Raw genomic sequence first — 11,112 nt, forward strand, 5'->3', positions numbered from 1 at the left:
AAAACTCCACTCATACACACATGTTGATATATTCAAATGACTGCAGTGTGAAGCAATATGAATAATTAGGGAAAACCACATTCAGTATTCAATCTATTGCTTTGTACCTACTCTGGCAAGGTCCCACAAAGCCAAAGAATAAAACAAAACCACAGAAATTGTAGCCAGTCCAAAATAAAATGTGTACAAGGAGAGAAATTATGTTATGCAAAGATTAAGGAGCAGCGCGTGAGAATAAGGGACCTCTCCTCCATCAAGGGCTTCCTATTCCGAGGGTGGGATTCAGCTGATGGAGGAGGTGGACCAGTGCATCTCCCAGTGACAGATGCCATTGAGGAAAAGGCTCAGAGTCAGGCTTCCCTCCGTACATTTACAGGAGGACATCCTGCACTTTATTTCCCCTTCCCATTCTAGTTTCCCTTAGATAGGTTGAATTAGGTTTGCTCCTAGTGCTCAAGTCTGACACTTGTGATGTTGTGATTTATAATAAGACATATAATAAGAAATAGATATTTGGTCTTAGTCCCCTTTGGCACAGAGCTCCTACAAACCTAGGAATTTCCTATGGGATGAAAGAAAAAAATGTCTTCTGTCATGTTAATGAGAGGACTTAAGGAAAGCACCTAAGGGTGGTGGCTGGTTGCCAGGGGAAACCAAGTGATTACAAGGCTGGCACTTCCAGTCCCATATCCATCTGTTGCCTCAGGGATGGGGACAAGGGCTGGAAGTTCTATCAACAGCCAATGGCCACTGATACCTCTTAATCATTCATGCCTTTGTAGCTAGGTAATGAAGTCTCTGTAAAAGCACAAGAAGAAGGGGTTCAGAGGTCTTCCAGGTCTGTGAGCACATGGAGATCCTGAAAGACCCTGCCCTATGCATCTCTGTGTCTGGCTGTTGATTTGCATCTTCTAATTTCCTTGGTAGCAAACCAGAAATCTAGTGAGTAAACAGGTTCGCTGAGTTCTGTGAGCCCCTCTAGCAAATTAATGGAACCCAAGGAAGAGGTGGTGGGAACCTCTGAGTTACAGCCGGTAGGTCAGAGACACAGAGACACAGTGTAGACTTTCCAAGCGGGTCTGATGGGAGCTGCTGCTGTGGATGCTGTCCGGAGGGGGACGGCGGCAGGGTGGGGGCGCCTTGTTGGTCTGGGGACCACCTCCTCCCCCCTTCACAACTACTGGTGGAATTGGTGCAGAATCCATACACACACCAAGTTAGTTGATAATGGAGGAAAAACTGGAAGAGCAGTGAGCACCCTTAAGCTGCCGTCAGCCACTGAGCAGGTTAAAACAGTTCCTGAGAGTTGGTTCCCAGCAGCGCTGGCTCCTCGAGGTTTTATGGTATTGATTTTCGACATTGGTTCTGAGAAAGCAAGAGCTGGTCCAAGGAGCAAGCCCTTCTTTTTTTTCTAAATTGCAGCCCTGGGATTCGAGGTACAAGGGTCCACCTGCTGCTTTCCTGCCACTAGATGAACCCGCCCACCGTTCCCTTCCCGACCTCCCCTCTGCCACGCATCATCATTCATCCACCTGCTTTTGCTCCTGTGTTCCCCACCTGTGTTTCCCCACCTCCTCCTCTTCCCTTGTGACTATGTCTAGTGTAGGGCATGGATTTTCTGTGATCTGCTTCCCCCGTTTACACGTTCCCTGTTCCATGACTTCTCATTGTGTGCCTGCCCAGGCTCTGTATGGGTCAGCCAGCCAGAATGAAAAGGGTCAGGACAGACAGGCTCTCTGAACAGCCTTAATGTTTCCCTGTGAACATCACTGCCATGTGCGAGAACAAAAGAACTGTTGAATCCTTCCAACCATTACTTTGTCCGGGGCTAGCTAGCAAGTAGCCCCTGGAAAAGACCTGCAGGGTTTCATTCCTTCTTCATCTGGACATTTCCCACCAACACACTTGAATGGATTTAAACATTTTGACCCTAAGAATGTAAGAAAGTTTGGGATGGATCGGGGCATGGGCAGATTATTACATGTAGTATAAGTGTAAGTTTCTGAACACAAGTCTTTTCCCAGCTTTTACCGCTGAACTGCAAACAGAAAATTATTTGCAACGACGTTGTACATGTTACAAACTACTACACAATAGTAGCTCTTAGAGAGTCAAATCTTTTACAGGAAAACTATCAAATGCTGGTGAAAGTTTGCTAAATCTTAGTAAAAAAGATTTAATAAAAGGGATTTATGAGTTTAAAACCAAAGAACTAATAAGAAGCCCATTTTCCACTAAATTTAAATCTAACAATAACACTGTAACAAGTAGATATTAAAGCTGTGGGGGTTTGAAGGTCTTTAAGGAAAATAGCTTTTCTGGTTTATCTAGCAATTCCTGCTTCACAGTAAATCAAAAAGTGAAAACTTGATTATAAATTGGAGGAAAGAAAAATAAATTCAAGGGAAAAAGTGTCAGCTGGAAAGTAGCTACTATTATAGACCCATCATATGGAACCAGGTTATAAGATATTAAGATTTTCTCCAAGGAGTAACACTTAGGTTGCATTGGGTACCAATTAGTACAGTACATTTTGAAGAATGAGTCACATTCGATTGGTGGACAGAATTATCCACAGGCCCTGGGAGGAACTTTGGGAACTGGTCAAAAGTTAGAAAGGCAAGTATCCAGGATGGCTGCACATTGCAAACAACGTAGGGGCTCAGAGAGATTCTGATGCACTTGGTCTGGACCAAGAATATCCAGGACAACCTTGAAGAACTGAATCAGAGATCTGATGCTACTGAAGGTCACATCTTATTAGAAAGCTGTCATAATTCCCACAGTATATAATTGGTACAAACCTAGATAAAGAGACAACAGAACAGGGTAAAAAGTCCCAAAACAAATTTGCAGAGATATAGATGGTAGATTTACAGCAAATAAGGCTCTTCAGTGCACTAGGAAAAGGACAGTATTTTCTTTTTTTTGATGTTTATTTATTTTGAGAGACAGAGAGAGAGAGAGAGAGAGTCAGGGTAGAAGGCTCCCATGAAGGCTCTGCACTGCCAGCACAGAGAGCATGGCAAGTCTCAAACTACAAACCATGAGATCATGACGTGAGCTGATATCAAGAATCTGATGCCTTACCGACTGAGCCACTCAGACACCCAGGATGTTATTTTTAATAGATGGTGCTTGGTCAACTGCATATCCAAATGGGAGAAATAAATATTGATCCCTACCTTTCTATGTATACAATCATCAATTCCTAATGGAATGCAAACCAAAAAGGAAAATGTAAAACAGTAACACTTCCAAAAGAAAACAGCATGAAAAATCTGATCTGTGTGGTAAGCAGAGATTTCTAACATAGAGCCCCAAAAATAATACTCATAAAAAGAAAGAGTGAAAAAGAAATACAAATGCAAAGATGTTTGCATTCAACAAAAAGCATATTCATAATGTAATGACTAAACCTCATGAATCAATAAGAAGGTACTAGAGTAGAAAAACAATGATTATAGGCAGATGGAGATTCAGAATCAGAGCAGGGTTGTTCTAAAGCTGAAAAGTGACAAATGGATCATAATATGGAAATCCTTCTGCAGCCCTGACCACTCCTCATCTGGGCAGAGGCCTATCCAAAAGGTATAAGAAAATAGCATTTTGTGCTACAGGGGAAAATGCTGATTTCATTGGTCTTTCTTTGTAACAGCAACAATAATGCCCTGCTTTGGTCCCACTAGGGAACTGTGAACTTTCCAACAATGTACTCAATGTCTCTTGACCCATTCAAGCATCTCAACTCTTGTTTAAAAACAAAAACACACACGGCAAGTAAAAATAATTATTTGTATAAGAATCAGTACTAAATGATATGGACTAAAACTCCTGAGAGAAATTCAACATCTATACTAATGTTGAGCTGAAGGACATCTCCTTAAAAACCATTAGTGTGACCTGTGGATCTCTGCATCATTATGATCTATTTGGAGTCCATGCTTTCTAACACAGCCACAAAATGGCTGATACCACCTGTGAATAGACTAAAAGTATTCTCCATGTGGTTAATGCTGGGATGTAAAGGCATTGTAATTCAGAACTGCAAATAACTTATCGATGACATTCATCATGGGCACCAGAAATTCATTCAGGTATCTTGCTAAGGGATGTCTGAACCAAAGAGTGCTTTAATAGCAAAATGTTCTTTTACTTGAATAAAATAAAGCCATAGATGGATGTATGTGGGTGACACACGACCTCTATGTACAGTTCTGGGTTCACATGCACTTACTCGTAGAGTGGGAGACTTGCCTGTAACCCCACCACCAGCAAATGCTCCTCCGATTTCCCCCTCTGGGTTCTTATACTCGAATGGGGGCTGCTCTGTACAGAGAACCCTCAAATATTTTACAAACATTTTTTTATTAAAAGGCTTAAATCTATGTTTCTTGATTTAAATGTTGGCCTTAAAAACAGCTTAGAAAAAGCAGATTATTTTAACAGGAAAAAAATTAATGGACACATTTTTAAATACTGTAAACATAATCACACATTAACATATTGCTCAACAGGCATTGACTGTCAGTACTTTTTAAGTTATCCTAAGGGCACTGAAGCAACCTGTGGATGATTTTAATCTTTTTAGTGAAAATTGTGTTTTTTTTTTTTTTTTTACAGGATTGAAATCTCGCTCATTATAGAAGGAAAGGTCTCCTGTTTTCCCTTCTTCAAGTTCTGATGATGGAAATTACCTTGAAATCAAACACCAGTGTCAATGGAAGAAAAAGAATGTATGTGTGTAATGATTGAATTGCACGCATACCTTAAATGCACATCACACAGAAACACGCAGAACTGTACCCACTGACAGTTTGTTAGGGGCTACGATTCAAGCAAACCAAGTCAGAGAATTTCAATACATTCCAGAATTTTAAGAGTTTCCGAAGTGTTGAAGAATGTTCTATATCAGTGATATCTCAATGAAGCTAGGAAAACAAAAGTTGGTAATGAAATCAACTAGCAGCCAAATTATACCTTGTGAAATACTCGCTTCATTCCAAAGTAATCAACAGAATGTTAGGTGTCAGGGACTCATACAGAGTTAATTCAGTGTAGATTTCTACCCAATTTAGAGATCCTCAATACCCCGCTTCCCACACAGGGGATTACCAGCAGGCACTCTAATCCTCTCTTAGACTTTTGGAGTGAGGCACTGTTTTCAAAATACATTTTCACACAGACTCTCAGTTGGTCCTGCAACATGGTGGGTATAGATATGAAAATGCAGATGGAAGTAGAGAGTGATCCCAAGTTTTACAGAAACAACGTAGGGCTTTCTGACGCCACAGACTGGTGTTTCCCCGCCCCGCAAAACGCAGCTGCCTTACTGGAGACAAGCACCACGAGAAATGCAGTCTTTCTCATGCTTGCATACCGAGCAAACCTTAGTGGAGTGCTTAGATCGCACAATGAAATCCAGATATTTGGAAACCCTCACTTCAGCTTTTCTTCAAAATTGATCTATTCCCATGGGAGACAAAAAAAGGTATGAAGTAGCATTTAAAAATATAAAAATCACTCACAGCCCCATTACCAAAGAAAACTCCTGCTATCACTTTGCGGAACCCTTCACTAATCCCAACGCTGTTTGAAGTAATGTTGTATCATCCTATGTGTGTGAGCAGTTTGTCAGAGCCATACTGTCCAGTCCTACAGAGTGAGTAAGAGCCAGGAAGAACGGGATCTAGGATGTGTCTTGCTTTATTTGTCTGCTGATCCCGATCTTTAATCTGAGAGGGTCTATAAGATCACCCTGCTTCCTCAAAGAGCCCACTAGAAACACCGAATCCTGGTGAGGGTAGAGGCGATGCGGGTTAAACAGGGGTGTGCCCATCAAGGCTGTGGTACACGTTGTGACAGACACAGGGTGTGTCGTGCCCTGTGACAGTTCCCTACTCTGAAAGTCACTCTTGGAAAACACTCAACTGAGAACATGGCGGAATGCCCTTGGCATTTCTGAGATGAAGTGACGTCTCTGCTCAGAAGGTTCCTGTACCCCTTCCTAAACTCTTACTGTCTAATTTGTTCTCCTACTTAACCCACACCTTTCATCTCCTAAAAGAAATTATTTGCTGACAGGATTCACCTGTGCTTCCGTCTGGTTCGCCAGAAGCATCTGAGAATGAGTGTTAAATAAACAAATTCTTTCCTGGATGCCACAGTTGTTCAGTGTTGTCACCTCAATTCTGGACCTGTTGACCCATTCTTAGAAAGGAATAGATATAATTTTTGCAAAACTCATGTGCCAAGGTATTGGCATACACTACCTCATTTAATTCTTGTGCAACCTAGAAGCTTCAGGTAGAAGCTAGCCTAGCTTTTGTTTTGATAGGTGTTATGAGATTTATACAAAGATTTATGATAAGGTAATGCTTTGCTATGTCCCATTCTGAGGGCAAATATTTTCCTCTCCAGGGCATTTAGAGGGGTGATTCCCTTCAGTGGCTCCTGGGAGAGATGGTCTACTATGTTCGGTATGTGCAGGAAGCCGTTCAAAAAAGGACACTCCATACTGACTTCTACCAACTCTGAACCCAGTCACCGGATCAATGATCACATGGGCTGCAGAAGAATAACCCAGAGATGTGAAGATTTGGGGAATATATAATTATATTCTAGCTACCTGGAATATAAATCCATTTAAAAGAACAAATAGGCTTGTGTGCAAATACAGAGACTGAGCGGAAGCTCTATGAACATCACAGCTGAATCTCAGCCGAGACACACATAAAATATAAACAAGTTTATATTCTGTTGCAGCAAGTGCAGATTATGACACTGATTTATTTTGAAAACAATGCAATTCAGGGAAAATTTTAAAAACTATTTATTATACTCAGCAGCCATCTCCATTCATTCACTGTATCCTTTGCATGAAAACAACAATTTACGGTTGTCGTAGCTCATGTACATTTCTATGCAAGTGAAAGTTTACTTCCATACGACCAGATTTCTATCTCCAAAGCTTCTCCTATTTTGACATTTTTATGGAAAGACAATACCGCATGCCCATAGGTTTGCTACAGGACTAAAAACCGCCTCTTCCTCTTGATGTAACAATGTGCTAACTCTGAAGTTAAAAAAAAATATTTTGCCATAATCTTCACTAGAATTTTTCATTGTCTCCAATGACTAAGGAATATGACATACTTTTAAGTGGATCTAGAATTTCAAATATCAGGAGCCCTCAAATTTCAGAGACGGAAGCGGATGCTTCCCTGATCAGATAAGTACTTTTTGAAGCAGTAAACAAATCAAATATGCATTAAACTCTGCATTATCTTCCATGGTCTCATCGATTATTTCAGGGTCTACATTATTTGGAAAATGATTAATTGCACCAGGATCTTGACTCAAAATGCCCTTCGGAGGACTTTGATTAAGGTGTTTTAAAATTAAGGTCTTCAGGCACTTCCTAGGAACATGTTCTGAAGGAAATTTTAGAAGATTAGAGCTCTCAGCCCGCCAAGAGCAGCTGAATATTGGCTCCTGTGCCCGACAGCCTCAGGGTGCTTGGTTTAGTGTTAATCCCGAACACTTATGGGAGATTTCTCACAACATGAGCAGAGAGAAAATGTAGAAAAGCCAGAGGCTCATGAGCCTGAGACGGTGCCAAGGAATCATTTCATCCCTCATGATTTCACAGCCCGTGAACCAGGCCACCCAGGTAGCTGTTAGATTACAAATGAACCATGGATGCCCAATTTCCAGTGCTTATAATAGAAAATGGGGTTTTCACTGGACTGTAAATATAAAGCATAGGATCTTTCTCCATTCCCGTAAAGTTTGTTCTCATAACCACACATGGGCTTGGTCTGCTTAATTTATTTCCTTTCCTAAAACTCAGGATGTTTGTCCAAAGCCTCAGGGCCTTTGCACACGCTTGCCCATCTGCCCTGAATGCTCACCCCTAGATCCCCCATATCTGACGCCTCTTTGTGCAGGTTCCCGAGCAGACACTCCTCTCCATCAGCAAACTGCCGCCCCCGCCTCACTGCTCACTACCTTGCACCCTGCTTTATTTCCTTGTGGTAGTTACCATTTCATGAAAAAATATCCTGTTTCTGGTTTACTCGTTGACTACCTGTCTCTGTAACTAATACAGAACCCTCTCAAGAGTGAGGTCATCACCTGACTTGTTTATATCCCCACACTGGAATAGTGTCTGGCACTCAGTGTTCAATTATTGAAGCATGTGGGCAAGTTGAGGCATAGGTGTGGGAGGTAGTGATAAAAGTGGCATAAATTTAATCGAATACATACTCAGGTGGACAGAGTCATTAAAAATATAAAGCAGTGGTATGAGAAGGAACTTCCCGCATACACTCTGGCCAGGTAATGGATCACCCAGAGCCTTCAGACTGTGGTGTTGTCATTAGTATTCCAAGGAGAGGGGTCCTGCAGTCTCGATGCTGGTTAGCAGCCTGATTGTCAAGACCTCCCAAGGCTAACTTACATGGTCCTGGCTTTATTTGGAGCTAAATTTTTCCTAGGCGATCTTCTTTGTATACTGGCATCTCTGCCTTTTCGTTCTAAAAGGGCGTTGTAATTCAGGGCAAGGCAAAGCTGCAGTGAGTCAGACCTGGAAGCGTAGGGATATGAGGTCAATGTTGTTTCCTGAGCTACTGCACCCAGGGGAGGAAGCTTTAGTTAATTCTCATACTGTCATGATTTCACCAACCGAGAAATTATCACATTAATGGTAACAAACTCGTTCAATGTCTACGTACTCCACAGGGACAGATTGGAAGAACTTTGTGCATGGCGTAGAGGCAAAATAGCATCAGTCTCTGAATCAAACAAACCAAAAGTGTGATGGATTTCTAGCCCAGAGCACGAGGGATTTGAGCAGGTCACCTGGTCAATATTAGCCTCCATTTCCACAAATTTCCATTTGTGGGTGATTTTACAAGGTGGTGGTGATTTCTAGAAGGTGCCTTTGGGGGGTACCCACCTGTTTGGTGCCAGGCCTCGATGGTCCCTTAATGCATGCTAAGTTAGGTGAAATACCAAGATCGGATTGCTGAATTGTTTGACTTTTTAGATTTTGAATGATAGCATTTATTACATCACTAAACAAATAAAATTAACACAAAACCACAAGCAAACAAAGCCCCACTTTATTGTGCTTATTGTGGTTCCCAGATCCCACACTGATGCCCTTGAAATAGATGGCATTTTGCCTAAAACCCTCCCATCTAAATCCAAGTCTTTTCTTTCTGAATCTTCAAATCTATATTTCTATACTGCAAATTATTCTGAACCCAATTCTACTTTTCTCAAAGAAACAAGCCATACTCATCCATTCAGATATTCTTTCTCTCCATAGACTGTACAATTAACATTCTTAATTGGATGTCAGATATTTCTTTATCTTTTAATGGAATTCCCAGTAATGAAACACATCACTATGGATAAATAGGATTGAATTGTTCCCCAAACTTGAAATAATGTTATTTCATGCTCCTGCCTTGACACAAGAGAAGTCAAAAAAAGCATAAATCAGGCTCTCAAGGTAATGGTGGTGGATTGATGGAGGGAAATAAGTTTCCCTTAAATAGGGCATTAACCATCTAAGATGTTAATTGATATAGTTTAATCACGATGCTCTATAATCCAGTTAGCATTCCTTGTTAAGAAAGGTAAAATAAAACTACCAGTGTAGTCTTTCCCTGGGTGCTCAGAATTTCTATCAGCAACCCTAGCCCATCCTCTGCATGAATTCCTTCTATGCAGTTGAATTATCATCACACTCCATTTCCTACATTCCTGAAAGCAGGACATGATTTCTAGATCATCAAAAGATATTTGACAATTCGAATAGTATGGTCTCTCTGAACATTTAGTGAGAGTTTACCTCCAAAGAGAAACTGAAATGTTCAAAAGTCATGCTAATCCCCCATGATCCAATATGCGTTATGAAGAAGAACAGAGCCACAGTAAAGTGTTGGGGAGGAAGGTAAGGAGAACGTGAATGGATGAGGTCCTTTGAGCTTTTCAGATTGAGAGTCTGAAGGTATGACGAATCACCAGTTATTTTTCACCCTTACCAAAATTAGCAAATAAATTCTAAAATGAAAAATAAATATGTAATAATTTTTCCACTCTTTAACACTATGCAGAATAAGTGACCGAGGTGACAGATACGTTAGAATCTTAAGGGTTGTTTTACAGATTTAACATAGAAGAATTGGTCTCCAAAAAGTTGCATTTAAATTTATTTTTAAAGGCAAATAGTACATGGAGACCTGTAAGACTCCTGAAATGCTACAGGTCCCAATTTAACGTCCCTCTTGTTCCCATTTCCTCAAATGCGGAGATGATTCTGCCACCCAGATCCTCGGTGGCTTCAGGGAGGTGCTGGTCACACACTGTCCTCAGTGATGCCTTGGCCATTCGTCCCATGATGGGAAATACACCGAAGGAGTATAAAACAGTGACGCGCTCTCTCTGTCCCTCCTCTCTCATATTGGCCCATACTATTAACCTTTTCTCCTGCTTCTCAGTGAACTGATGTTGAGTTTGACACATGGTTTTAGTGTCTATCTGGAAGAAAAATGTAATTTTAGCTACACATTGGAAGTCATGAAAAATGTCATCGTTTTCAGGGCTGATTTCACATACTACCATGTTTCACCTTTTAGGAGATTTTTGACACTTACAGGGGTTTTTTTTTGTTTGTTTTTTTTTTTACCCAGAGTCTTCGTGATTTTATGTAGTGACTCCATGGGGACAATGGGTGTATTATAAAGTCGCCGTATGAGATGTCACGATGGCCATCGTCCCAGATTCCGTGGTCGGCGAGACCTGGGGTCCAGCCACCTGTGAAGTGTGTCTCGTCTGGTGAATGTGCATCTTATGGGTGGTCGGGAAGGATGCATGTCTACTGTGGGAACAGCATCGAAGTGTAAAGAATTAGTTTCCGTGTCTACCTTAGATCGATTTGAGTCATGAGGGATTCCAGCAGTTCCTCAGTACTGAGGCCGAGTCCCCAGAACCGTGATTATCAGTCATTCCCATACTCCTGACGCTGTGACCATCTCTTTCCCTTGGCCCAAAATCTCCCTTTTGGGCTTCAACTGCTAGAGCAGCCAATGCATTTGAGAA

The 11,112-nt window shown here is 41.3% G+C and overlaps 1 protein-coding gene across 1 annotated transcript in view; it reads right to left on the reverse strand.

Moving 5' to 3' along the window:
* The window catches only part of CSMD1 (CUB and Sushi multiple domains 1), a 1,512,254-nt gene extending 1,511,870 nt beyond the window's left edge, over positions 1-384 (reverse strand). Inside the window, exon 1 of the mRNA XM_029933196.1 lies at positions 369-384. Within this exon, the coding sequence (XP_029789056.1) occupies positions 369-384 (16 nt within the window). The remainder of the gene's footprint in view (positions 1-368) is intronic.
* Between the last annotated feature and the right edge of the window lie 10,728 nt (positions 385-11,112).

Source organism: Suricata suricatta, chromosome 1 (assembly GCF_006229205.1).
Source record: "Suricata suricatta isolate VVHF042 chromosome 1, meerkat_22Aug2017_6uvM2_HiC, whole genome shotgun sequence".
NCBI lineage: Eukaryota > Metazoa > Chordata > Mammalia > Carnivora > Herpestidae > Suricata > Suricata suricatta.